Raw genomic sequence first — 24,578 nt, 5'->3', positions numbered from 1 at the left:
ACCTTTAATGAACAGATCACCATAGAAGTCCTGGTACATCAATATCATAATCACACTTTTTTCACACAAGAACACATGCTTTGGCTAAGAATGAATTGTGATTTCTTCGTCTCGTGGCGTGCATTGTGAGCAATATCGAGTTAGAGTGAACTGAATATGGGTATCTAGGTTGTGGTCGTAACATCTGGTTCCACAGTTGCTGTTGTGGTATCAACGTTACCAACATTGGCTATCTCAGGTACTTCTGAGATGCGGACAGACTTCTTGCGCTTTGCAGTTGCGTTGTCCATCGCTGGTGCTTCTGCAGGCTGAGGAGGCTCTGTACTGGCAGGCAGAGGCACAGCAGCAGAAGGCTGCGCTTCGGTTGTACCAGTTTGAGGGTTTGTCAAGGCTTCAGCAGGAGCAGTGGCTGGTGGCTCTTGTGTCGCACCTGGCGTAGCGTCCACGCCATTAGGAGCTGGTACAGCAGCCTTGGCCGAATCCTTCTCTCCTGCCTGCTCATTATCTTTATCTTCCTTCTTCTTCCTAGGCGCGGGCTTAGGCTTGGGCTTGACTTCTTGCACCACAGGGACTTCCTCTTCTGTCTCGACTATACCGCTCTTGTACGGTAGTCTAAAAGCAAGATATCTAGTAGGAGCGCGCGTGCACTTCTCAATCTTGTCTGTCATGTAGTTGCGGACCTGATCGGCAGGCTTCACACAGCGAGTGATGAATTGTAGGACATCTCTTGTGGGAGAGCGAGCTTCGGACACGCTGATTGTCATGGTGACAGGCTCGTAGTACTCTGTTTCTGGGTCGAGTTGAGGACTGACGTCTTTGCCTTTGCGGATGACGAGAAATGATGCGAGCATCTTGTAGGAATTGAGAAATTCGAGGATGGTATATTCTGGGAAGCGGAAGCGGTCGGGCGAGGCACCTGGACCTTGAAACTCGAGTACGATAGGATAGCTGGGATATCTTGGTGGTGGAGCTGGTTGGTGTTGATATTGCGGATGCTGTTGTTGAGGCATGGGGTATATGGGAGGATGTGGCTGTACCGTAGCAGGATGTGGTTTGATGACGGGAGCGGCTGAGAGTGGTCGCGATTGAGCATGTTGTGGTGGTGGAGCGGGAGAGTTCGTCTGGCTGTTAGGCTGGGCCTTGTTGGCATTGATCATTGCCGTCAACTCGTCTATGTGTCTCTGGAAGATGCGCAACTGCTCTTGATTTGCATTGCCCGTGGCTACAATCTTCATGAGCGCTTTGAGCTCAGGATCGCTACTCGCGCGTGAAGCGAGCATCTGAATGACGGGGTCGGGCGACTGTTTGGCGGGCGCGGGTGCAGCAGGGGGAGGTGGTATAGCTCGAGCAGTGGCGGGCATGATGGGTGGAGGGTGAGGACGGCCCTGGTATTGTGAGGAAGAATGTGATGAGTATGGGGCTCCGTAGGGACTGCCGGCTGGGGCATTAGGATTGGGTCGTGGTTGTTGTTGGTTGTACTGCTGGGGAGGAGCATGTTGGTACTGGTGCTGGTACTGTTGCTGTTGGAACTGCTGTTGAGGAGGTGGATGTGATGAGGACGACGAAGGTGCTGGGCCTGGTTCCTTGACGTAGTATGCCGTGGCCTCGAAGATCAAGGGCTCGACTACCAACGTACATGGCCCAATCTCCTTCATCCATGACTTGTGTGGATTGCCTGGTGGCGCAGGCGGCGCATCTTTCCTTCCCGACGTCTTGGTCCAGTATTTATCGAAAAAGGTACCAGAGACCCATTTCTGTCGCGATCCCTCTAGCGATGCTAGCAGCACTCCGCTCTCTGCAATCGACTTGTACTCATCGTTGGACAGGTTGATGCTTTGGCGCTCAGAGAGGGTGGGTAGAGGCTTCGAGTCTACGACTTTGTTCGGCAAAGGTGTCGCTTCTCGTACTATCTCTTCGACCACTGGCGTGGCTTCTGACGGTGTCGGGTCTTTTGGCGTGGGTGCTTTGGGTAGCGTCTTTCGTCGTTTCGCATCTCGCGCGCGTCCAGATGCTCGTCGCTTTTCCGCCATCTCGTCCCTGTGGTCGGTGTGCCACTGTTCTCCAGATTCTTCGTGCTGATAATATCGTGCTCAAGTATCCATGTCGATTATCGTGTAATGGTGTCGCGACTTGTGCAAATAATTGTCGCGACCTAGGAATGACGAAGCTTCGATTGCAAGACAGGGTCATCCCCAGCACAGCCATTTTCAAGAGTCGATGGTATCTCTGGCGCCACACCGTATATCTAGACACTTTATGAATATACGAAACTGTGCGATATATTCCTGATTACCCAGTAGGATGATATTGGTGTCATTGATCTCGTGTCCGTCGAGATATATCCAAATTACCTTTTATGATCAATAAATCTCAGAAGCTCACTCCGAAACCACCAAATTTGTACCACAGCTCGTGCCCAAGGCGACGATGAGTTCACAATGACCTTGCGACTCGAAGATGTTTGAGACCTATCATATATATCGAGCAAACCAGCCACTACGTACAGATACAATTAGCAGTGAATATGTGTGAAGTGTAGGTATTATCAGCATGGAATGGCATCTCAATCGGCAGAATCTGACCGCCTTTCCAAACACGTCTCAAACACGAAACACCCACGTTGCCCATGTCTTCCATGTCACAACCAAACCACAGCATTTACACACCGAGTCTTTCTCTTCCACCAACTTAGCTCTGTGGACAGGAGCAACATCATTCTGCCGTTGAGTGAACGAACGACCAACTTAATATGATCGGGTCAATCGGCAATGTGAAACATGCAGCAGAACCAACGTAATCTAAGACACTGAGGGGTTGACATAGTTGCAACCGTCACAGGAACGGAAAACAGTTTGATACGGACACGAGCGGGTGCAAATGATAGGGATTATTCGTTTCGAGGTCGCTGCATGCGGTGGGTAAGATGAGGTAGAGACATGAGAGGTTCTGGTATCGCGACTGAACGCAGCACCAATCTTATAAGAAGCTGTGAGGAGGCAACAGAAGAAGAGGTAGGAGAGAATGGTGTAATAAAGATTATTTTCATATACTCGTAGTAACCTCAAGCATCACAGCTGATGCATGTCAATCTCGAAACGCGAGATCTTCAAATCACGCACTCTTGATATTGACAATCCCCGGGCTTTTGACCTCATCTTCACTCTTCCTTTGTCCAAACTCTGCATCCCCCTGCCTCGCCATCTCAGCAGCAGACACAACATCAACTTCCCCAGAAAGCCTTCTGTACTCCGAGAACCTGTTGACTGCTTGTCCATAGTAGCCCCTGAAAGCAGGTGCGCCACCAAGTTGGTAGTATGCCAATCCTCCCAGAGCGATCGAGAAGCCGAGAAACTGAATGCCGGTGACGGTGTCGTGGTAGAAGAGCATGGATGCGAACACGATCATGATGTTTTTGAGTACGCCGCTGAGGGTGAGGACTAGAGAGGAGGTTTTGCCAATCTGTGATTGCAGCTTTGTCAGTAACTTTCCTTTTCTCAGAAGGTCTCAGGGGGCCAGGGGAAAGAACTCACCAGAAGCAACGAAGCAAAGTTAAGCAAGAATGCCGCTGCTGCGTTGATGAGCAACGTAAACGCTCCCACTCTCTCAAAGTCCGCCATAGTCATATGAGGCGCCTCAAACACCAATGCCAAAATACCATTGGTGATCGCACACACAGGCGCAAAATAGTATAGCGAAACCAAAGGATCCATCTTGAATTCCGCAGAGAGCAGGCGTTGAATCATGACCAATCTCGTGGCTTCAAACACAATGCCAGAAAGTTGGTACCCGACGCCCAAGATGTTGAATTGTACTTCGCCGAGGGAAGCCACCACCACTCCAACGACAATAATGCAAATGTTTCCAAAAGCAGCCAGCGAAGGCTCGGAGAGACGGAATGTCCAGGTAGCCAGCAACACAGCAATAGGAGCCGCAGCCTTGAGCATCTGCACGAAACTGACGCTGAGGTATAGATAAGTGACGTTGCCACAAACTAGCGATAGAGAGAAGAGTAAGCCGATGGGAAGAATGGCGCGTAGATATGTGCGTTTGGTCATGGGGACTGTGTGTCGTGAATCGAGGTAACCGGTGTATCGAGCCATGATTTGGGTCACCACCGCTGAGGAGAACATGTGCCATGCGGTGAGGAAAATTGGATATTTGAAGTTGGCATTGTGGAGGATCCATTTGTTGAAGAGGATAACCAGGGAGCTCATGCCGATCCATAGTCTGTAATAGTCGCAAATGTGAGTCGAGGGTTTTTGGTGCGATGGTCGATCGTAGTGCCAAACTTACGCTATGAAAAATGCAGGATGCAGCGATGACACTGGTGAAGCTTCCACTGCCATGCCTTCGCTATGTACGCTTTCACTGTCGCTTATGTCGTGTGCGTATTCATCTGGCGATAGCAGGGGTGCGTTCTGCTCTGATTTTTCGTTCAACACCTCCTGTTGACCCATGCTTATTGCTGCAGCTCTTTCCAACTTGCTTTCGCTAGCAAGGAATATAACTCGAAATTATCGTCGCACGAGAACAAGTGTTGCGTCCAGGTGTTGATGGAGGAGAAGCGAAGTAAGGCGAAGAAGTGGACGACGGCGGTGTGTATACGAGAAAAGGGAAAGGATGCAATATTATAACATTACCAGAGCCGCATACAAGCAATCCATCAGAAAGCAAGGGGAGTTGTGGAATACGAGGAGGGAGTGGATCACGGTGGCTTTTGAAATCCTTTGTTCCCTTGCCTGTGTTGCTGCGCTGCTTATCTACATCTGCTCCTACTCACATAGAGTTTACTTGGTGCTTTTCTTGGGCAGGTAGATACGAAGGATTGGCTGATGAGAATCCAAACGTTCTTGTACTCGGGATTCTATCGGCCGCGCGCGGACAGCGTAGAGCAGCCAAAAAGTCAAAATAAAAGCCGTGTGTAGTCTGTAGCTGAGAGAAGACGAAAACAGTGCTTTGCGAAGGATCTCTCTCGATCCCCACCAAGCTTGCCAAAATTAGACCGCGCGAACTCTGCAAGCGCCGCTGGTCCTATCAAAATCAACGTTGGATACCAATACTTTTCTGCTAGACTGCTACAGAGTGCACGGCAACAAACCAAACAACAGACATCATCTGCATCGCTGCATTTGACGTAAGCCATGGCTGCCTCTCAGCTCAGAGGCTACACTATGCAAGGCCAAGCTGACTGATCGACCTCATTTTGCGGCGCAGTCTGATTGCCCAGCATGCTTCGTTCGCTTCGTACATGCGCTGTAATGCGCGCACGTGTGTGGAGGATGAGGAACCCAAACCTTCTTACAGGCGCCGCATCTGTCCCGCCAAAACGCCATGTCATTAAACTCAGAACACGAGGTCTACGATTGTGATGACCGCGCTGATCTATATTTGACCGAAGCTGACACATGCCAGAATGGGTATAGCCTTGGAAGGATGTATAGATGTCACTATAGCCAAGCAGTCTAATGTCACTACTCGAGTATACCGTTGCTACATAAGTAATCATGTGTTCGCATCTTTTGCATGCTTGGATCGTAGACGTTTTGCTGCCAGGAGTTCATCGGATTTGCGACATCTGAAACAGACATCTCAGAAAGGGAGTGCGTTGGACATAGGAGATTGAGTTTTTGATTTTTTGTTGTCGCAATCCTTTTTCAACGCTGCGAGGAAACGGATGTTTACGGGGTTGTGTTGTGTCTGCTGCATCTAGAGATGCATGTATACGCACGCGCAGTTTGCTGCAGTGTTGCTGTTGCTTGACAAGCAACGGAAGTGCATGAACTTTTTAATTTCTGGATGAACGCATTACTTCTAGTTGTCAACGGCTTGGACGATGGCACCTGCAGCGCCTTGGTCTAGATCGTCGAGCTTGGTCATGTCCTCCTTGCTGATCTCGAAGTCGTAGATGTCTGCGTTCTCCTTGATTCTGCTGGGGGTGTCGCTCTTGGGGAGAGGGACCTGATGACAAGTGTGTCAGTAACGGTGTACTTGGTATGCATAGGAAATAATGGCATCGAACTTACCCATCCCTTCTGCAAGCAGTAACGGATCAAGACTTGACCGGTCGACTTCTTGTACTTCTCAGACAGCGACTTGAGTGTGGGGTCATCGGCCTTCTGGTTGCGGACCAGAGGGCAGTAGGCCTCGACGACAATGTTGTTGGCTCGACAGAACTCGACAGCGACGCGCTGCTGGTTCCAGGGGTGCAGCTAGAAGACCTTGTTAACGATGCGCGAACGAATGGCGCGCTTGAGAATCAAAATACCTCAATCTGGTTGACGTGCGGCGGGTAGACCTGAGCGAACGACTTCAACTCCTCAATCTGACCCTTGCCAAAGTTGCTGACACCGATGGCCTTTGCCTTGCCCTCTTTGTGCAGCCTCTCCAGAGCAGTCCACATGAGCTTTCTACCCTCAGGACCAGAGCTGGGGCTGTGAATCAGGAACAAGTCGACGTAACCACCGTTGTCAATCTTGTTCACACTCTCGACGAGCGATTGGTATGTCTCCTCCTCATCCTTGCCAGCAAACAAGATCTTGGTGGTGATGAAGACGTCCTTGCGATCAACATTGGACTCCTTGACAGCATCACCAACCAGCTGCTCGTTGGCGTAGTATTGTGCGCTATCGATATGGCGGTAACCAGCCTCGAGGGCAGTCAAACACGACTTCTTGCAAGTAGGGCCATGCGATTGGTATACACCGAACCCAAGAGCAGGAATCTTGACCGACGAGTTCGGCAGAGGAAGAGTGGTCTGGAGGGTGAATTGGGAAGACATGGTGTATGCGCGGGTTTGAAGCTTTGAGGAAGCGAGTATTTGGTTCGAAAGAGCTGAGAGACGTTGGAGAGGCGACATGGCCTCACTGCTATGCATGAGGGGTCAACAAAGACTCGAGCTAGCTCTCAAAATCATGACGACACTACGCGCGCGGTAAGGTTGACCAAGTGGGGGCATCGTGGGCCATGTCTAGATGCCATTTCGATGGCAACGGCTGATCTATCGCTGGGGCCGAAGGCAACGAGAAGCCGTTCAAGCTCGTGCAGCGGGGCGGAACCCATCACGTCGGCGGGGCAGAGAAATTTAGCAGACGCGCTACTCATCCATATTTACAAAATACCATTCACATCAACCATGGTTCTCGAAGCAATCAAGTACAGCCGCGGCAAGTTGGACATCTTGGACCAGCTCCAGCTGCCTCACACCGAAGTCTACGATGAGGTCAAGTCTGCTCAGGATGCATGGCATGCCATCAAGGAAATGAGGACTCGTGGCGCCCCAGCCATTGCCATTGTTGCCGCCTTGGGTCTGGCTGTCGAACTCGAACTCATCGCAGGCAAGAATGAGCTGTCCAAATTTGCCGAAGAGGTCGAGGTCTTCATCAAGGAGAAGCTCGAGTACCTGGTTACTAGTAGACCCACCGCTGTGAATTTGGCAGATGCTGCCAGAAAGCTGGAGAAGATTGTTCAAACTGCCGCCAAAGAACAAAATGCCTCTGGAAACTCTGTCAAGAATGCGTATATCAAGGCCGCAGAGCAAATGCTCGTTGACGATGTCTCGGACAACAAGGCAATCGGTGAGCACGGCGCCGACTGGATTCTCAAGAACGCTGCTGGAGGCAAGGATCAAGTCAGCATCTTGACCCATTGCAACACTGGGTGAGTGTTCGTCAAGAGAAATGTGTATATATGTCATGTACTGATGTTGATCGAGATCTCTGGCAACTGCGGGCTACGGTACAGCACTTGGAGTCATTCGTTCCGTTCACGCTAGAGGATCGCTCAAGAGAGCATTCTGCAGCGAAACTAGACCTTACAACCAGGGGTCACGTTTGACCGCTTTCGAGCTGGTGCACGACAAGATCCCCGCCACTTTGGTGACCGACTCGATGGCTGCTGCATTGCTCCGTCTCAAGGGGCCTACAGAGAACATCGCAGCGATTGTGGTGGGAGCCGACCGTGTAGCAGCCAACGGAGACACTGCCAACAAAATCGGCACGTACTCGCTGGCAATCTTGGCCAAGCACCACGGAGTCAAGTTCCTGGTCGCAGCACCTCGCACGACCATCGACCTCGAGACCAAGTCTGGAGCAGACATTGTGATCGAGGAGAGAGCAGGCAAAGAGATGACGATGATCAAGGGCCCTTGCTTCAAGGGAGCATCTCTAGATCTCGAGCAGATTGAGACGGTCAGCATTGCTGCCAACGGAATCGATGTGTGGAACCCTGCTTTCGATGTGACACCAGCAGAGCTGATAGACGGAGTTGTGACCGAGAAGGGAGTGGTGGAGAAGGGATCAGATGGAGTGTTCCATTTCGAGGATATCTTTGCGGCTTCTGGCTCTGAGGTGAAGCCCACAACTGTCGGAGGCCTTTGAGAGAAGACAAACGATAGTGCCGTGCGCATAGATTCAACATAGACCGAGCTCTTTAATCTACATGACGTCTCGGAACAAGCTAGTTCTGAGTTGTGGTATTTGATTCGGCGGACTCGGAGTTGGGTTGGTCTTGTTGACCAGCGGCAGCAAGGAGCTCATCTATCTTTGCCTCGAGGGCGGCGAGGTGGTTCTCGAGGGCAGTGGCAGTTTGTTCGCCGCGGTTTAGTTCCTGGAATGCCTGGAGGAGTTTGTTAGACGGTTACAGCTAACTTGCTCTCAGCATGTCGTACCTTGGCAAAGTCGGCATCCTGGACGTCGGGCTCAGTGTCTCCGTTCTGTTTGGGCGGCATGATGATGGTGGTTGATGGTTGAAAGTCAAGTTCGAGGCTCTCACATGCAAGACGATAAACAATCGGTGACGAAATGAGCTTGGCGTTGGTGCATGGACCAGAATGGCTACTCCGCGTGGCATTCGCGGAGCGTCGCCAGCGATCCAATCTCGACTTTCGACTCTCGACTCTCGACTTGCTCAAGCTCGACTTGAGACTACCAAGGCGCGCGACCGTCGACGACCATGTTCTCGGGCTCCAATTCCTTCCTGGGCGGTGCCAACCAGGGCCGCCCAGGTCAACAGCAATATGGCCAACAACCACAGCAGAATTACGGTGCCTACGGCTCTCAACCCACACCCTTCATGCAACCGCAATACACCGGCATGCCTCCCATGCAGAACCCGCAACAGTCTCTACAGCCCCAGGCCACTGGCTATCCACCTCAGCAGCAACAGTCTCTCCAGCCCCAGGCTACTGGATACCCTCCCCAGCAGCAACAGCCTCAGCAGAACCAGTTCCAGAGCGGTCTTATGCCTCAGTACACTGGCTATCCTCCTCAGCAGCAGCAACAACCTCAACCTCAGCAGCAACAGCAGCAGTTCCAATCGCCACAGCCCACCGCTGCCCCTCAGCAGGTACCTCAGCCCACCGGCATGACCTCGTCGCAGATGGCCGACTCGTTCCGCTCAACTCCTGCTCGTCAGCAGCCCCAGCCAACCGCTTCTTCGTCGGCATCGTCCAAGATTCCCAACATCCGCTTGTCCTTCATCACCGCTGCAGACCAGTCCAAATTCGAACAGCTCTTCAGATCTGCTGTCGGTAACGACCACGCCCTGTCCGGTGACAAGGCCAAGGACCTTCTCCTTCGTTCAAAACTGCCTGGTGATGCCCTGTCTCAAATCTGGATGCTCTCAGATACCACAAAGTCCGGTCAATTGCTCTTCCCAGAGTTTGCCTTGGCCATGTACCTTTGCAACTTGAAGCTCACTGGAAAGGACCTCCCTCCGCAGCTGCCTGAGAGAGTTACAAACGAGGTCTCTAGCATGGTCGACATCATCTCCTTCGGTGTTGCCGATGCTCAATCTGCTTCGCAGCCAGCAAGCAATGCTCCCAGCTTCCCTGATGTGCCCACTATTCAGGCTCCTCAGCCGCAGCCTTCCAGCAGCCAACTTCTGTCGCAGTTGAACCCTCAGCCTACAGGATTCCAGCCCCAACCTACCGGTTTCCAGTACCAGCAAACAGGTTTCCAGTCGTCCATGCCCACTGGACTACAACCCCAAGCGACTGGTTTCCAAAATCAGGCCACAGGCTACACTGGTCCCCGTCCTCCTATGCCTCCCATGCCCACAGGCTTCGGTCAAGGTCTGTCACCACAACCCACTGGTTTCCCTATGGCACCTTTGAACGCTCAGCCTACTGGTCGTCCTGGACAATGGGGTCTTGTCAACGCCCCAGCTTCCGGTCTTCCTAACCTTCAAGCTCTTCAATCGCAAATGATGCCTCAGCCTGGTCGCGAGACTGGCTTCAGTACCGCCGGTCTTCGTGGTAATGCCACAGTTCCCTGGGCTATCACCAAGGACGAGAAAAAGATTTACGATGACATGTTCAAGGCCTGGGATGGTTTGAGCAGAGGTGCCATCAGTGGTGCCACAGCTATCGAGATCTTTGGCCAGAGTGGCCTTGAAAAGGACGACCTTGAGCGTATCTGGACCCTGTCAGACCCTCATAACAGGGGTAAACTGAACCTCGACGAGTTCGCTGTAGCTATGCATTTGATCTACCGTAAACTCAACGGTTACCCTGTGCCAGCCAAGCTCCCTGCTGAGCTTGTTCCTCCTTCTACTAGGAATATCAACGATGCCATCGGAACTATGAAGTCGCATCTTTCGCAGGATGCGCAGTCGAGAAGAAGCACTGGCGCGTTCTTACAACCTCAGAAGACAGGTGTTAGCTACCTCAAAAACCACTCCTTTGCCGGCGCAGGTGCAAGCATCGCCGGACCTCGCAAGGACGCCACCGTCTACAAGAACAACGATGAGGACGTTGGTTACCGGTCATCCGCACGCCGTCGCACAGGTGATGCTGGTCGTACCGCTTCCCCTGCGCAGGAAAAGCCTGTCGAGGATATGTCTGTCGATCAGTTGAAGAAGGCTATCCGCGAGAAACAGGTTCTTCTCGACGCTATGGACTTCGAAGACGAGGGTAGAGCCGACGAGGAGGATGCGCTCGATCGCAAGGACCGCAAAGAAGCGGATGAGCTCTACAGACGCATTCGCCGTATTCAAGAGGATATCGACGGACACCCGAACTCTGGATTCCGTACTACCGACTCCGATGCTGAACGTAGAGCGCTCAAGAGACAGCTCCAGACTTTGTCTGACCGCCTGCCCGAGTTGGCTTCTCACGTGCGACGCTGTGAGAGGGCTATTGCAGACGCTCAGTTGGAGTTGTTCCGTCTCAAGGATGCCAAGGCCAACCCAAGCTCGGCTCCTGCCATCGTTGGTACTGGACCTGGAGGTGCTGTGACCGAATCCGATCGTCTCAAGGCAAGAGCCAGAGCAATGATGCAGGCGCGTTCCGCTGCTCTTACTGGCAAACCTGCTCCTGCTGCTGCTTCCGGCGACGATGGCGCAGGCGCTGCCAAGAGATTGGAAGACGAAAGCAACCGCGTCCGCCTCGAAAGAGAAGAGAACGAGAGAATGGTACGTGATGTTGAGGACTCTGTCACCGAGTTCAGCAGAACCATCGAGTCTAGTTTGAAGGAAGGTTCTGAGGATGCTTCTACCGAGCACGAGAGGAGAAGATGGGAAGACGGACTTGGCGTTGAGGACGAGGTGAAGGACTTCATTTTCGACATGCAAAGAAGCAGCAGAACTGCTCGTGTCAGAAAGGAAGAGTAAGTTTACAAACACTTGTTACCCTGACAAGACTAACATCCTGCAGGACTTCTAACCCTCGCGAACGCGTTGCATCACCTCGCGCTGAAGAAGTCAGCCGTAGCAATGGTGCTCGTGTTGAGAGCCCGGTCTCCAGGAGCGAAACTCCTCGTGGAGGTTCTTACAACACTTACAAGACTGCAGAGGATCGTGCTGCGTTCATCAAGCAACAAGCTGAGCAGCGCATGGCCGAACGCTTGGCTGCTCTAGGTATCAGAGCACCTACCAAGGCTGGCGAGTCCGCACAACAGCGATCAGAGCGCGAGCGTAAGGAACGTGAAGACCGCTTGCGCCAGGCAGAGCAAGAAGACGCCCGCAGAGAAGAAGAAAGACAACAGAGATTGGCTGGAGAGAGCATTGCACCTCCTACCGCTGAAAAGTCTCTTGGCAAGAAGGCTCCTCCAGCACCCGCACCTCGTAAGAACCGCGGCGACTCTGTTGGTAAGCAAGAAGAGCAGCAAGCCAAGGCTGAGTCCCAAAGATTCGAGCAACAGCAAATGGAGCAAGCGATCAAGGAGCAGCAATCAGCCCAAGCATCAGAGACCAAGGAACTCGAAGACGAGGAACGTCGTCAGGAAGAAGAGCTTCGCAAAGAGCGGGAAGCCGCTGCTGAACGTCTTCGTGCACTTGAAGAGCAAGTCCGTCAGGGCAAACTCAAGAAGGCAGAAGAAAAGCAAAAGAGAAAGGCAGCTTCCAAGGAGGCTGAAGACAAGGAAGCACGTCTCAAGGCTCAACGCGATGCTCAGCGTGCAGAGATTGAAGCTGCCAAGGAAAGAGAGCGTCAGTTGCAATTGCAGCTTGAGAGCATGGGCGATGACAGCTCAGACGAAGATGATGAGGGTCCCCAAACCATCACACCCATGGAAAGCACGCCTGCCGCAAGTCAGGAGCTGCCAAGGGAAATTTCGCCCGCACCTCCCGTCGAGTCTGCACCTGCCCCACCGAGCGCTCCTGCCCCTCCAGTTCCTTCCACGGTCATCAGCCCTCCAGAGGAGTCGAAGAATCCGTTCTTCAGAAGTATGAACCAGCCCGCGGCTCCTTCCGCATCCATCGCCTCGCCCGGTGCTGCTGATGCCGCTTCTACCAACCCTTTCCACCGTTTCACCCAGCAAGATACCACTAAGACTGCCCTGCCCGAGCCTGCTGCACAATCCGCTCGTCGCACACCCAAGCCAGCAGACGACGATGACTGGAGCGTCGTAGGCTCTGACGACGAAGAGTCAGACTCTGACAACGATGGCCCTACAAGTGGATCGGCAAAACAACTAGCGAGTATCCTTTTCGGAGGCATGTCGGGACCTCCCAGAGCTTCTCCTTCACCAGCCCCTCAGTCTCTGCCCCCACTGCCTCCACCAACAACTGACCACGGTATCCCAACTCCCGAGCCAGAAAATGGTATCGTGCCAGCAGCTCCCCCACCACCACCACCCATGCCCACTGGCGGCGCTCCCCCACCGCCTCCTATGCCTATGGGCGGCGCTCCTCCACCTCCACCCATGCCATCCGGAGGTGCTCCTCCCCCACCTCCTATGCCTGTAGCTGCGGCAGGAGGTGCAAAGCCTGACATGGCTGGCCTACTGGGGCAAATTCAGCTGGGCAAGGGACTTAAGAAGACGGTTACTAAGGATAGAAGTACTTCGTCCACTGCTGGTCGTGTTCTGGACTAGAGGGTAGAAGCAAGGAAGGAAAGTGTGTGTTGTGGTAGTAGTTGGATATCTTTTTGTACTTAATTCTTTTGTGTCTTGTGTCTTTTGAATCTATCACATGTGTTTTTGATATGCAAGAGGTTCTTTCCTCTTTTTTTTCTTTATTCTCGAGATCAAGTATGCATGTTTTCGACGTCGAGGCAAGTAACTTATCAAAGTTCTCCTATTGATATATGCTGCATAGTATAGCAGTTTGTAGATGGGTCAGTTCTCGGCTTATAGATTTGCAATGTTTCTCACCGACCCCCCAAAGCCTCTGACCAATGGTCAAGGTGATGCTTGTAGGTAGATACGCACAATTCCGATGAATCTATGCAAGCCTCCCAAGAGACATATGCCTCTGATATCCTTTTGTCCAAGTCTCGCGGAGAACTTTTAGGAGCCAAAGACATCCAGAGATTCATATGGTCAACGTCAAACTCGCCCCCGAAAGACCAGTACAGAGGCTGCGGCCACCATAGGAGAGTGATGAGAACAACCACAGAATGAACTTCTTCGCATGGACAGTCTGCATCACTTGCGAGCTCATCACGCATAATAAGATCCAAAGCGCGACCCTCTTCTTCAATCATCTCAATCAAGTGAGTGGAGAATCGATATGTAAGGGCGAGAGAGGGAGCAAGCCTCTTCCACTCCCAAGACCTCGATGTGCTTCCTAATGTCTTGACCGCTGTCTACCCGGCATGATTGTTGCTCGCTATGGTAGGATAGAACGAAAAGCAACTCACAATCGTCGACCTAGCGTCTAAAACTGCTATAAAGAGCAATCCTAGGAGACTAAGATGCTCTCTAACATTACGACCGCTGTCTACACGGCGTCATTAATAGTGCTCGACGCGGAGGGACACGACAAAGAGTACTTACATTGTCGACCCGAATTTCGCTCTTCGGTAGCGATCATGAGGCAATGTAGCTGTTCTCGGTAGCCGGGAATGCAAGCTGTCTAAGAAGGGCCTCGCTTGAGAGTGTCGCCGGAGTCCTTGAAAATGCGAATGCCGTTCATACCAAAGCGGATGTTTGTGGTATGTTTAATGTTGATGTTTTGTTGTATGTAATTCGGACAGCGAATGTGAAGGTGATGTCGAGATGACACGGTGATGGTTCGAGGGACAGAGACGAAGGGGGCTCGGGGAATCCGGATTGACTAGGTGATGGTGCGGAAGGAGCGAGCATATGATCGAAGTATGCTCATCGAAACAGCAAAAGAAGAGGCGAGGTGAGCTATGAGGTTAGAAGACAGCAGAAACGCGCACAAACAAGTGATAGATAAGGTTAATGCAGCACTCTTCCCTCATTCGGGAAACGACTTTTTTCTACATGAAAGTATAGAAATGGTATCGAGCTATAATCGAAGCAATCGCCTCCGCATGCAGAATAAAGTAAGAAAAAACAACAAGTACAACTCTAGAACACCCAAACCATTTTCCAAGCCCGCTACAACTCATGCAATGTCTCCATCTGATGGAAGTAGAAAAGGGGTGGAACGGTTTGGTGGACGGACAGAAATGCTTGTGTGGTTGCGATTAGAAGAAGAAAACGCGAATTTCGTCAAATCGTCATCGGATGAGGCAGTGACTGGTGCACCCTCGAGAGAAGGAAGAAGCGGCCACGTACAAGGGATGTCGGGGGTGAGAAAGGTAAGAAAGAGCAGCGAGGTTTGGAGATATTAGTTGTCGTGGCGAGCAACCGTAGGCGATAGAGGTTAAGGGGCGCGAGATGATGTGACCGAGAAGAAACTTTTCTGGAAAGGCAGAAGGTAGCGGATCCTTCAGACAAGAAATCAAGCATGCGCGGGTGCCGAGACATGGGCGAACTAAGCATCCTGAGGAGGCATCTGGCTTCTTCTCATCTTCTCAGCCTCGAGGTTCTCGTAAAGCAGGTAAAGGGCCTTCTCGTTGGCGCTCGAGGATCCAGTAATAGTGAACATCCTCTCGCCAGACTCGTCGTGAGGGGCCTTGGCAATTGAGATGCGAGCACTGGAGCTCTTGCGAATCTCCGAGATCTTGCTGCCTGCGCGACCGATGATGCAACCAACCATATCGGCGGGGATGCTGATGTTCTGGGTCTGAATGTCCTCGTCGTCCTCGCCAGCAACAGGTGCGGCAGCGCGAGGGGCAGACTCGCGACGTGTGTAGGCAGCAGGAGCGTCACTGAAGTCGGTGCCATTGCCAGTGCGATTGTATGAGCGACGGCCTTCAGAGGGGTATGAAGAGCCGTTGCTTGCAGGGGCACCACCAGCTCCTCCAGAGACTCTGACGGCAGGGTTGTAGAGGATGGTGCCGTAGCCACGCTGTTCGTCGTCGACCAGGCACTTACCAATCTCCCAGACAGCCTTCTGGATACCGTCGGGAGTGCCCTGGATCTCGACAATACGCTCGGTCGACTGGGGGAGCATCTCCTTCTGGGCGACCATACGGACACCAGAAGCGTCCTGGATTTGCTTGATCTTAAGACCTTGGCGACCGATGATGGTGCCCATCTGGTTGTGGGAGATGAGGAGACGGACGGCTGGAAGATGGTCAGTCAAAGACATTGAGTGAGGGTGATATAACGTACGGTGAGTGTTAGGGTTTGAGGCAACACCGCCCATGCCCAGCTGAGGAACGCCCTTGAGCAGACCATCGGCTACATGACCGTAGGCGGAAGCGACAGCATCCAGGGCGCCGAGGACAGTGAGGACGCGATCGTGGACACCGGGGACGACCTTGCTGACGCCAGCGCGGACACCAGTCTTGTCACGGAGTTCGGCGACGTTCTGACCAGCTTTTCCAATAATGACGCCTGCTTCCTTAGAGGAGACGATAGCTCTCAGAGTGAGCTGGGCGAGGGCATACTCGTCTTCGGTGCGGGGAGGAGCGTCCTCGTTGTTGTTTTCGAGGTGGAGACCGTCGAGGGCGGCATCAATGTGCTGTTCGTCTGACATGTTGATATAGGTGTCGGGCGATGAATGACGATTCACGAGGTGCTAGGCGGATCGAGGACAAAGACGTGGAGACGATGGGCGGTTGCGGGAAGTGGAGAGATGTAGAGGAAGCGGCCTCGTGAGGAGGTGCGACTGTGCGGATTAGCAGGCGCCAACGAGCAGGATGTTTTTGTCGCGTACAGGTGAAAGGAGAAGGTGCGAGGGAAAGAGGCGATCGGGAAGACGAGGCGCATACACTGCAGAACTGAAGAAAGGGAGATGGAAGGAGCGACGCAGAGAGTGAAGTCGTATTCAAGAGAGCGCCGAAGCTTGACCCCACCCTGGCCGCATTTGTGGCTGCTTGGTCCGCAAACATGGGTAAGATCAAACCTGTGCTTCTCGGCCTTGCTGCTCTGCGCCTCTACCGCACGTTTGCCTTGCTGCCTGGTCTCTGCGTTTCGGTCTGTAGAGCTATGATCTCTTGCCTACCTAGTCGATATGTGCCACCTCTCGGTCGTCTTGCTTGCTTGATCTAGGTCGTCGGGACACCAACTATAGATAGACCAGTCTATGCCTTTACCTCTAAACACACGAGTGACAGTTTAAAGAATCAGCCAATTCCAAATCAAAACCCCTGTCCTAGGTCCAGAAGTGATCAAATCTATAGTAAATTGTTCCTTTGCCTTGAGCAGCTGGATGCGGAGCTCTGGAGAGTCTGCGGAAGACATGCGCATGGACCACAAAACCGCCGACTTGGCGTGCAGAGCGCTGGCTGGAAATGTTAATCCACCATCGCCTGCATTCGCGACAAGGGCTCCCACTCGTCTGTAAGCCTCTCGACTACCGCTTCCACCCTTCAAACCCGCTCCGAGATGTCTGTTCCGACCAGGCTTCTGTCGCAGGGCTCGCACATCCGCCAATCGACTCTACCGCCGCCCTTCCTCCTCCCGTCTCTCTTCACCTCTTCATTCTCGACAACAAGCCCAGCACCTGCTCGCCGAGACGGCAACCCAAACAGAGGTGTATCCGCTCTTCGTCGCACCGGTCTTCGCCGTCGTCAGACTCTCTCGGTCAGGGTCGAGGACTTGCCCAAGCCTGTTCTAGACAGCAAGCAGCGTTCGCAGGTCGATGTAGACCCCAATCACGGTCTGTGGGGCTTCTTCAACCGCGATCGCTACCCTTTTGCGACTCCCGAATATGACAGCAACCACGGCCGAGCATGGACTGTCGTTGAATTGAGAGCAAAGGACTTTGAGGATCTGCACAAGTTGTGGTGGGTCTGTGTCCGGGAAAGAAACAGACTCTCGACCGAGCGTCACGAAAGAAAGAAAGCAGATGCTGGTTACGGTGATTTTGAGTCGGAGGAGAGAGAAATCGCGGTAGGTCTGGTCTGCCGACATTGAAGCACAAGTGGTCTAACGCCGTCAAGGTCAAACACACCCAAAGGGCAATCAAGCACGTTCTTACTGAGCGCTGGTACGCTTGGGAAGATGCGCGTCTACTTGCTGAGCGCGATGCCAGCGTCAACTTATACCCTGAAGAAGGCGAGCCGGCATACAATGCTAAGATGGTGGATTACATGGTATGTCATGCAATGTATTAGTATAGTGGCATAACTGACAGTCTGTACAGGAGTTTGAAGAGCCCCAAGAGGCTCTACCAGCACAACAAGACAGCCAATTGCCTCTACCAGACGCTCAAACACAAGTGTTGCCTGAGCAGACCAGAGCACAGCAAGAGACGCGGGTCTAAACTCAATCCCCCATATCTATATTATAACCGAGTGTATTATGACAAGCTGTACAACAAAATCTAAAAAGAAAATGAACGCAAGCAAAGGTCAATTTAATGGACGAATAAATGTCAAGAATTTATTGAAAGCGGAGGCTTTGGCCAAGCCCCTGTTAATCTCTCGAAACACTCGAACGTCACTAGAGAGGGAGCTTGCCGTTTCGCTCTCTGAGACAACCTTCTTCTCTAACACTTTCACCACCCGATCGTCTTCTACCTTCTCTCCAAACACTGTGACACTTTGTCTTCCCTCTTATACACCAACATGGAGGATATCGCCCCCGAGTACGATGTCGTTGTGCTTGGCACAGGTATGTCGACCCCGCATTCGCCTTGTAGCGGTCAAGAGAGCTAACCATGGTTGTGAAGGTCTCACGGAATGTGTGCTCTCTGGGTGGGCGTGCTCGAGTAGCGCTATATGGAAGTAGGAACTGACAGAGTAACAGTGTGCTGAGTGTCAAGGGCAAGAAGGTGCTGCACATCGACCGCAACGATCACTACGGCGGGTACGTACCCCTCCACCGACCTCTTGTTACGCCATACTAACCACTGCGCAGTGAGGCTGCATCTATCAACATCGAAGCTGTACGACTCTATCAACGATCATTCCACCACACTTGACTTATTTTCTGTTCGCAGCTCTTCAAGAAGTACGGCAACGACAACGGCAGCGAGCCATGGAAGAAGTACGGCCGCCCCAACGACTGGAACATCGACCTCGTTCCCAAACTCCTCATGTCCAACGGAGAACTCACCAACATTCTCGTCTCGACCGATGTCACCAGATACCTCGAATTTAAGCAGATCGCTGGCAGTTACGTCCAGACCGGCGCCGGAAACAAGGCCAACGTCGCAAAGGTTCCTTCGGATGCCTCGGAGGCCCTCCGCAGTCCCCTGATGGGTCTGTTCGAAAAGAGAAGAGCAAAGAAGTTCCTGGAGTTCGTTGGCGCATTCAAAGAGGATGACCCGGCTACCCACAACGGTGCGTTATACTATGTCTGTCGGCGTGGAACGTGGACTGACATACGCAGCAGGCATGAACCTGAACCAGTCTACCATGAAGGAGGTCTACGACAAGTTCGGTCTGGAGGCTTCGACAAGAGACTTTATCGGTCACAGCATGGCTCTGTTCACAACCGACGACTACATCAACCAGAAGGGCGCTGCCAAGGACGCCGTCGAGCGTATCAGACTCTACGTCAACTCAATGGCCAGATACGGAAAGTCGCCTTACATCTACCCCCTGTACGGTCTGGGTGAACTCCCCCAGGGTTTCGCTCGTCTTAGTGCCATCTACGGCGGTACCTACATGCTCAACACCGATGTTGACGAAGTGCTCTACGAGAACGGCAAGGCTGTCGGTATCAAGGCTACCATGAAGGAGCGTGACCAGGAGGGCGAGGGAATGACTTTCACAACAAAGTGCAGCAAGATTCTGGCAGACCCCTCATACTTCCCGAACAAGGTCAAGCCCGTTGGCCACTTGTTGAAGGCTATCTGCATTCTGAACCACCCCATCGAGAAGACGGACAACTCGGACTCTGTCCAGCTCATCATTCCTCAATCACAGATCGGCAGAAAGCACGGTAAGTCGGATCTGTGTATAAAGCGTTTGAAGGATAATGCTGATGATTGACAGACGTGTACGTCGCCATGGTCTCATGGGCACACAACGTGGCTCCCAAGGGCTACTACATTGCGATTGTATCAACGATTGCCGAGGGCGACAGCAACCACCACCTCGAGCTGCAGGCCGGATTCGATCGTCTCGGCAAGATTGAGGAGAAGTTCATGGGACCTCCCATCCCCATCTATGAGCCTCTTGAGAGCGGAGAGAACGACAACATCTTCATCTCAAGATCCTATGACGCAACCAGCCACTTCGAGACTACGACAGGTATCACATGCAGATTGAGATAGAGGAAAAAGATATATGCTAACGCATTCGCACAGACGATATCCGTGACATCTACCGAAGAGCCGAGGGTCACGAGCTGGTGGTCGAGGGTCTGCGCGAGGGACAGAACTTGGTGGCCGAAGAGTAAAGGATGGTCAATTAGAGCCAGCAGCCAGCAGCGACAATGTCATATTTGTTCTTTCTTTCTTTTCATTTAAATGCTTGTTTGACATGTGAAGGTTCGGGAGGGGTCCGGTCGGCTGCAGCTTCCCGTCGGGCGTCGGTCGTAAACAAAGTCATCGTAAACAAGACTATCGCAAGAAGCATCCCACACCTAAGGTGCCTTGACGACTCCAACACAAGCAGTGGCCCAGCGCCAGTGACGAAAAGATGAGGGTGATCGAAGTCATCATCGACGGCTTCAAGTCGTATGCCGTGCGCACCGTCATTTCCGGTTGGTGTGTAGCCATACCACAATCGCGCAGTACTCACAAACGACTGACTTGCGCAAAGGGACGAGAGCTTCAACTCCATCACTGGTCTGAACGGTAGTGGCAAGTCCAACATCCTCGACTCGATCTGTTTCGTTCTCGGTATCACCAACATGACGACCGTCCGCGCCCAGAACTTGCAGGATCTCATCTACAAGCGCGGTCAGGCCGGTGTCACAAAGGCCTCGGTCACCATCGTTTTCGACAACAAGGACAAAGCAAAGTCGCCCATCGGTTTCGAAGACTATCCCACCATCTCCGTCACTCGCCAAATCGTCCTCGGTGGCACATCCAAATACCTCATCAATGGCCACCGCGCACAGCAGACCACCGTCCAGAACCTCTTCCAATCCGTCCAGCTCAACATCAACAACCCCAACTTCTTGATTATGCAAGGTCGCATCACAAAGGTTCTGAATATGAAGAAGGAGGAGATTCTCGGTATGGTCGAGGAGGCTGCAGGCACACGCATGTTTGAGGATCGCAGAGACAAGGCTTTCCGCACCATGGCAAAGAAGGAAATGAAGGTCCAGGAAATCATGGAACTCCTGCGAGACGAGATCGAACCCAAGCTGGACAAGTTGCGACAAGAAAAAAGAGCATTCCTCGACTTCCAACAGACACAGAACGACCTGGAGCGCCTGACGCGACTGGTCGTGGCTTACGATTATCTCAAGAGTAAGGAGAAGCTTCGCATGAGCGAAAAAGATTTGAACGATAAGAGAGAGAGGGCCATGTTCCTCGAAAGCAACGCCGAGAAGCTGAAGAACGAGATTGCTTTCCTGCAAGAGGATATGGACAAGGTCAAGGCTGCAAGAGATAAGGAGTTGCGAAAGGGCGGTAAATTTCAGGCCTTGGAGGACAAGGTCAAGGTACACTCGCACGAGCTGGTCAGATTGACTACCGTTTTGGATCTCAAGAAGTCAAGCATGGCTGAAGAGAAGGAAAACCGCGAGAAGAGTCAGGCAACCGTCCAAGAACTCGGCAAGCAACTAGAACAAAAGTCCCAACTACACAAGCAACTCCAAGAACGCTACGACGCAGCCAACGCTGAGCTCCAGAAGCAAACGGCCGAGGTCGAACAGAAGGAAGAACTTCTCCAGACACTCCAGACTGGTGTTGCATCCAAGGAAGGTCAGGAAGGCGGATACCAAGGCCAACTCCAGGACGCTCGCAATCGACTCAGCGCTGCGTCGACCGAACAAGAACAAGCTAAGCTCAAGATTTCGCATCTAGAGAAACGATTGAAGGAAGATGAACCTCGCGCCAAAAAGGCAGAGAAGGAGAACGCAGGTTTGTTGAAGTCGCTCGACGGCCTTCGTTCTGAGGCAAAGGCGCTTGAGGCAGAACTCTCGAGAATTGGTTACGAGTCCGGTCGGGAAGAAGCCATGCAGAAAGAACAGTCGCAGTTGCAACAACGCATCCGCGAGTTGAAAGAGCAGGCCGACGGTCTTAAGAGAAGAGTCGCGAACATTGATTTCAGCTACAGCGATCCGACACCCAACTTTGATCGCTCAAAGGTCAAGGGTCTAGTAGCACAGCTGTTCGCTCTGGACAAGAACTTTACCCAAGCAGGAACCGCTCTCGAAATCTGTGCTGGAGGCCGTTTGTACAATGTTGTAGTCGATACAGCACAGACTGGTACACAACTGCTTCAAAACGGCAAGCTCAAGAAGAGAGTAACCATCATCCCCTTGAACAAGATCTCGGCCTTCCGTGCTGCTTCCGAGGTATGCCTGATTTATGGTTGACTCTTGAGAGTATACTGACACTTGGTAGAAAATTGGTGCCGCCAGGAACATGTCGAACAACAAGTGCGATCTTGCGCTCAACCTTATCGGATACGAAGAAGATGTCAACGCTGCAATGGAGTATGTGTTCGGAAACACATTGATTTGTGAGGACGCTGCAACCGCTAAGAAGGTCACTTTTGATCCTGCTGTCCGCATGAAGAGTGTCACACTAGAGGGCGATGTCTATGACCCCTCGGGTACTTTGTCAGGTGGCAGTTCGCCAAAGACAAGTGGTGTGCTTGTGACTTTGCAACAGTTGAACGAGATCATTCGAGAACTCGATTCAAGGCAGGCCGCTCTGCATCAGCTACAATCGACCATGGCACAGGAGAAGCAGAAGCTCGATGCCGCAAGGAAATTCAAGCAGAACTTGGATCTCAAGAATCATGAAGTCTCGCTTGCAGAGCAGCAGATTAACGGCAACTCGTCGTCTTCGGTATGTTGATCAGATATATACCAATCCTAGGCATTGAGCTGACACAAACAACAGATCATCCAAGCGATCGCCGATACAAAAGCTGGTATTATTCAGCTGAAGCAGAGCATCGTCGAAGCCAAAGCACGTCAAGATGAGGCAACGAAAGAGGTCAAACGTATCGAGAAGGACATGAACGACTTCAACAACAACAAAGACAGCAAGCTCGTCGAGTTGCAAACAGCACTCGATAAACTCAAGAAGTCACTCAGCAAGAACTCTGCCTCTATCAAACCACTACAGCAAGAGGTGAGAGATGCAATGCTAGAAGCAGAGCAATGCGGCAGTGATGTTGCAGCTGCCCAAGAGCAGTTCCAAGACGCAGAAGTCAATCTCAAGACACAACAGGAAGAGCTGAAAGCATTGATGAAGGAGGGTCAAGCTGTGAAGGACGCACACTACTATGCTCAAGCACAATTAGACGACGAGCGGAAAAAGCTTTCTGGCTACGACACTGAGCTCGCTGACCTCGAAACAGCCTCGCGATCGAAATCCGCACAGATCACCGAGGAAGCTCTAGAAGCACAAAAACTTGGTCATCAGATTGACAACTTCTCGAAACAACAACAAGCGGCGCGCCAAACGCTACAGACCATGGAGAAGGAATACGAATGGATAGCTGACGAAGTCGATTCCTTCGGCCGATCAAACACTCCCTACGACTTCAACGGTATGAACATGACCGAGAGCAAACGCTCACTCGCCGGTCTGAGCGAACGCTTCCAAGGCATGAAGAAGAAGATCAACCCCAAAGTCATGAACATGATCGACAGCGTGGAGAAGAAGGAAGCCTCTCTGAAAAACATGATGCGCACCGTCATCCGCGACAAGAAGAAGATTGAAGAAACCATTGCTCAACTGGATGAATACAAGAAAGAAGCCCTGCACAAGACATGGAGCAAAGTCAACGTGGACTTTGGCAACATCTTCAACGAACTCCTCCCCGGCGGCAACACGGCCAAACTCGACCCACCAGAGGACTCTGGCGACATTTCCAAAGGCCTCGAAGTCAAAGTGTGCCTGGGCAAAGTGTGGAAGCAATCACTCACTGAACTCAGCGGTGGTCAGCGCTCCCTCATCGCGTTGTCACTTATCCTTGCTTTGCTGCAGTATTCGCCTGCGCCCATGTATATTCTTGACGAGGTTGATGCAGCGTTGGATCTCAGTCACACGCAGAATATTGGACGCTTGATCAAGACGAGATTCAAGGGCAGTCAATTCATTGTGGTGTCTCTCAAGGATGGCATGTTCCAAAATGCGAACAAGATCTTCAAGACGAGGTTCTCGGATGGCACATCGGTTGTGCAGGTATTGACGCCTGCGGATCTAAAGTAAGAAGGTTCGGATCGCTTCTTTGGTTTGGGCAGTGGTACTGCGAATACCTTTTCGTATTCTGTTCTTGTCATGGCGTTTACCTTTGGGAAGGAGTTGTTTTGTTTTCTTGCTTCTGGTTCGGAGAGTCACGAAGAGAGATGTTCACGTCTACATGTTCAGCTATACATGCACATTGTTTTTTTTTACCGAATCTAATCCACTCAATTCGATTCACCAGCTCGCACCAAACGTAAACTAAATCTTCGAGCAACGGAGCACGACTGTCTACTTTTTGCCATAGTAGCTTTCCAGTTGCTAATGCAGGGATCACGGGCCTATGGGTACAGTTCGGCCTTTCGATAATTATCTTGGAAGTGGAAGATGGATCGACAGCAGAACAGGATCAGGCGGCTGGCACAAGAATTTGTGATCGGACAGGCGCCAACGAGGTATTGAGCAAACGAAAGCAACGGGTGGGAGCTCATGCTGATATACGACGACGACGACTCATGATTTTGCATCTGATATGGGAATAAGGAAAGATGTAAGCAAAACGCCAAGAGCGA

General features: G+C 52.0%; 10 protein-coding genes across 10 annotated transcripts; 5 read left to right on the top strand and 5 right to left on the bottom strand.

Moving 5' to 3' along the window:
* Positions 1 to 164: 164 nt before the first annotated feature.
* On the bottom strand, positions 165 to 2,030 carry M436DRAFT_74421 (uncharacterized protein; the record flags this gene model as incomplete). The annotated part of the gene is made up of 1 exon (XM_013570221.1): positions 165 to 2,030. One exon carries the CDS (start codon positions 2,028 to 2,030, stop codon positions 165 to 167), a length of 1,866 nt encoding a protein of 621 aa, XP_013425675.1.
* A 1,081-nt stretch (positions 2,031 to 3,111) lies between these two features.
* Positions 3,112 to 4,346, bottom strand: M436DRAFT_51300 (TPT-domain-containing protein; the record flags this gene model as incomplete). The annotated part of the gene is made up of 3 exons (XM_013570042.1): positions 3,112 to 3,459; positions 3,531 to 4,227; positions 4,294 to 4,346. 3 exons carry the CDS (start codon positions 4,344 to 4,346, stop codon positions 3,112 to 3,114), a joined length of 1,098 nt encoding a protein of 365 aa, XP_013425496.1.
* A 1,465-nt stretch (positions 4,347 to 5,811) lies between these two features.
* Positions 5,812 to 6,778, bottom strand: M436DRAFT_51305 (aldo-keto reductase; the record flags this gene model as incomplete). The annotated part of the gene is made up of 3 exons (XM_013570044.1): positions 5,812 to 5,958; positions 6,024 to 6,209; positions 6,266 to 6,778. 3 exons carry the CDS (start codon positions 6,776 to 6,778, stop codon positions 5,812 to 5,814), a joined length of 846 nt encoding a protein of 281 aa, XP_013425498.1.
* Positions 6,779 to 7,132: 354 nt separating this feature from the next.
* M436DRAFT_74418 (Methylthioribose-1-phosphate isomerase) lies at positions 7,133 to 8,375 on the top strand (the record flags this gene model as incomplete). Its single annotated transcript, XM_013570220.1, has 2 exons — positions 7,133 to 7,656; positions 7,712 to 8,375. The coding sequence occupies 2 exons, from the start codon at positions 7,133 to 7,135 to the stop codon at positions 8,373 to 8,375; spliced, it is 1,188 nt and encodes a 395-aa protein (XP_013425674.1).
* Positions 8,376 to 8,454: 79 nt separating this feature from the next.
* M436DRAFT_50917 (uncharacterized protein) lies at positions 8,455 to 8,725 on the bottom strand (the record flags this gene model as incomplete). The annotated part of the gene is made up of 2 exons (XM_013569972.1): positions 8,455 to 8,613; positions 8,666 to 8,725. The coding sequence occupies 2 exons, from the start codon at positions 8,723 to 8,725 to the stop codon at positions 8,455 to 8,457; spliced, it is 219 nt and encodes a 72-aa protein (XP_013425426.1).
* Positions 8,726 to 8,949: 224 nt separating this feature from the next.
* Positions 8,950 to 13,310, top strand: M436DRAFT_83632 (uncharacterized protein; the record flags this gene model as incomplete). The annotated part of the gene is made up of 2 exons (XM_013570219.1): positions 8,950 to 11,603; positions 11,651 to 13,310. 2 exons carry the CDS (start codon positions 8,950 to 8,952, stop codon positions 13,308 to 13,310), a joined length of 4,314 nt encoding a protein of 1,437 aa, XP_013425673.1.
* Positions 13,311 to 15,162: 1,852 nt separating this feature from the next.
* Positions 15,163 to 16,272, bottom strand: M436DRAFT_74415 (KH domain RNA-binding protein; the record flags this gene model as incomplete). Its single annotated transcript, XM_013570218.1, has 2 exons — positions 15,163 to 15,857; positions 15,906 to 16,272. 2 exons carry the CDS (start codon positions 16,270 to 16,272, stop codon positions 15,163 to 15,165), a joined length of 1,062 nt encoding a protein of 353 aa, XP_013425672.1.
* A 947-nt stretch (positions 16,273 to 17,219) lies between these two features.
* Positions 17,220 to 17,782, top strand: M436DRAFT_16114 (MRP-L47-domain-containing protein; the record flags this gene model as incomplete). The annotated part of the gene is made up of 2 exons (XM_013569936.1): positions 17,220 to 17,630; positions 17,681 to 17,782. Coding segments are annotated over 2 exons (513 nt in total), but the record flags the coding sequence as incomplete, so codon positions are not given.
* Positions 17,783 to 18,307: 525 nt separating this feature from the next.
* M436DRAFT_51431 (secretory pathway gdp dissociation inhibitor) lies at positions 18,308 to 20,087 on the top strand (the record flags this gene model as incomplete). Its single annotated transcript, XM_013570060.1, has 8 exons — positions 18,308 to 18,353; positions 18,412 to 18,436; positions 18,489 to 18,548; positions 18,600 to 18,627; positions 18,682 to 19,024; positions 19,074 to 19,628; positions 19,682 to 19,939; positions 19,996 to 20,087. The coding sequence occupies 8 exons, from the start codon at positions 18,308 to 18,310 to the stop codon at positions 20,085 to 20,087; spliced, it is 1,407 nt and encodes a 468-aa protein (XP_013425514.1).
* Positions 20,088 to 20,329: 242 nt separating this feature from the next.
* On the top strand, positions 20,330 to 24,033 carry M436DRAFT_51286 (putative nuclear condensin complex subunit Smc2; the record flags this gene model as incomplete). The annotated part of the gene is made up of 4 exons (XM_013570040.1): positions 20,330 to 20,397; positions 20,453 to 22,160; positions 22,210 to 22,659; positions 22,714 to 24,033. The coding sequence occupies 4 exons, from the start codon at positions 20,330 to 20,332 to the stop codon at positions 24,031 to 24,033; spliced, it is 3,546 nt and encodes a 1,181-aa protein (XP_013425494.1).
* Positions 24,034 to 24,578: the final 545 nt, after the last annotated feature.

This window comes from Aureobasidium namibiae (genome assembly GCF_000721765.1).
Source record: "Aureobasidium namibiae CBS 147.97 unplaced genomic scaffold scaffold_13, whole genome shotgun sequence".
NCBI lineage: Eukaryota > Fungi > Ascomycota > Dothideomycetes > Dothideales > Saccotheciaceae > Aureobasidium > Aureobasidium namibiae.
This window is presented reverse-complemented; position numbering and strand designations above follow the sequence as displayed.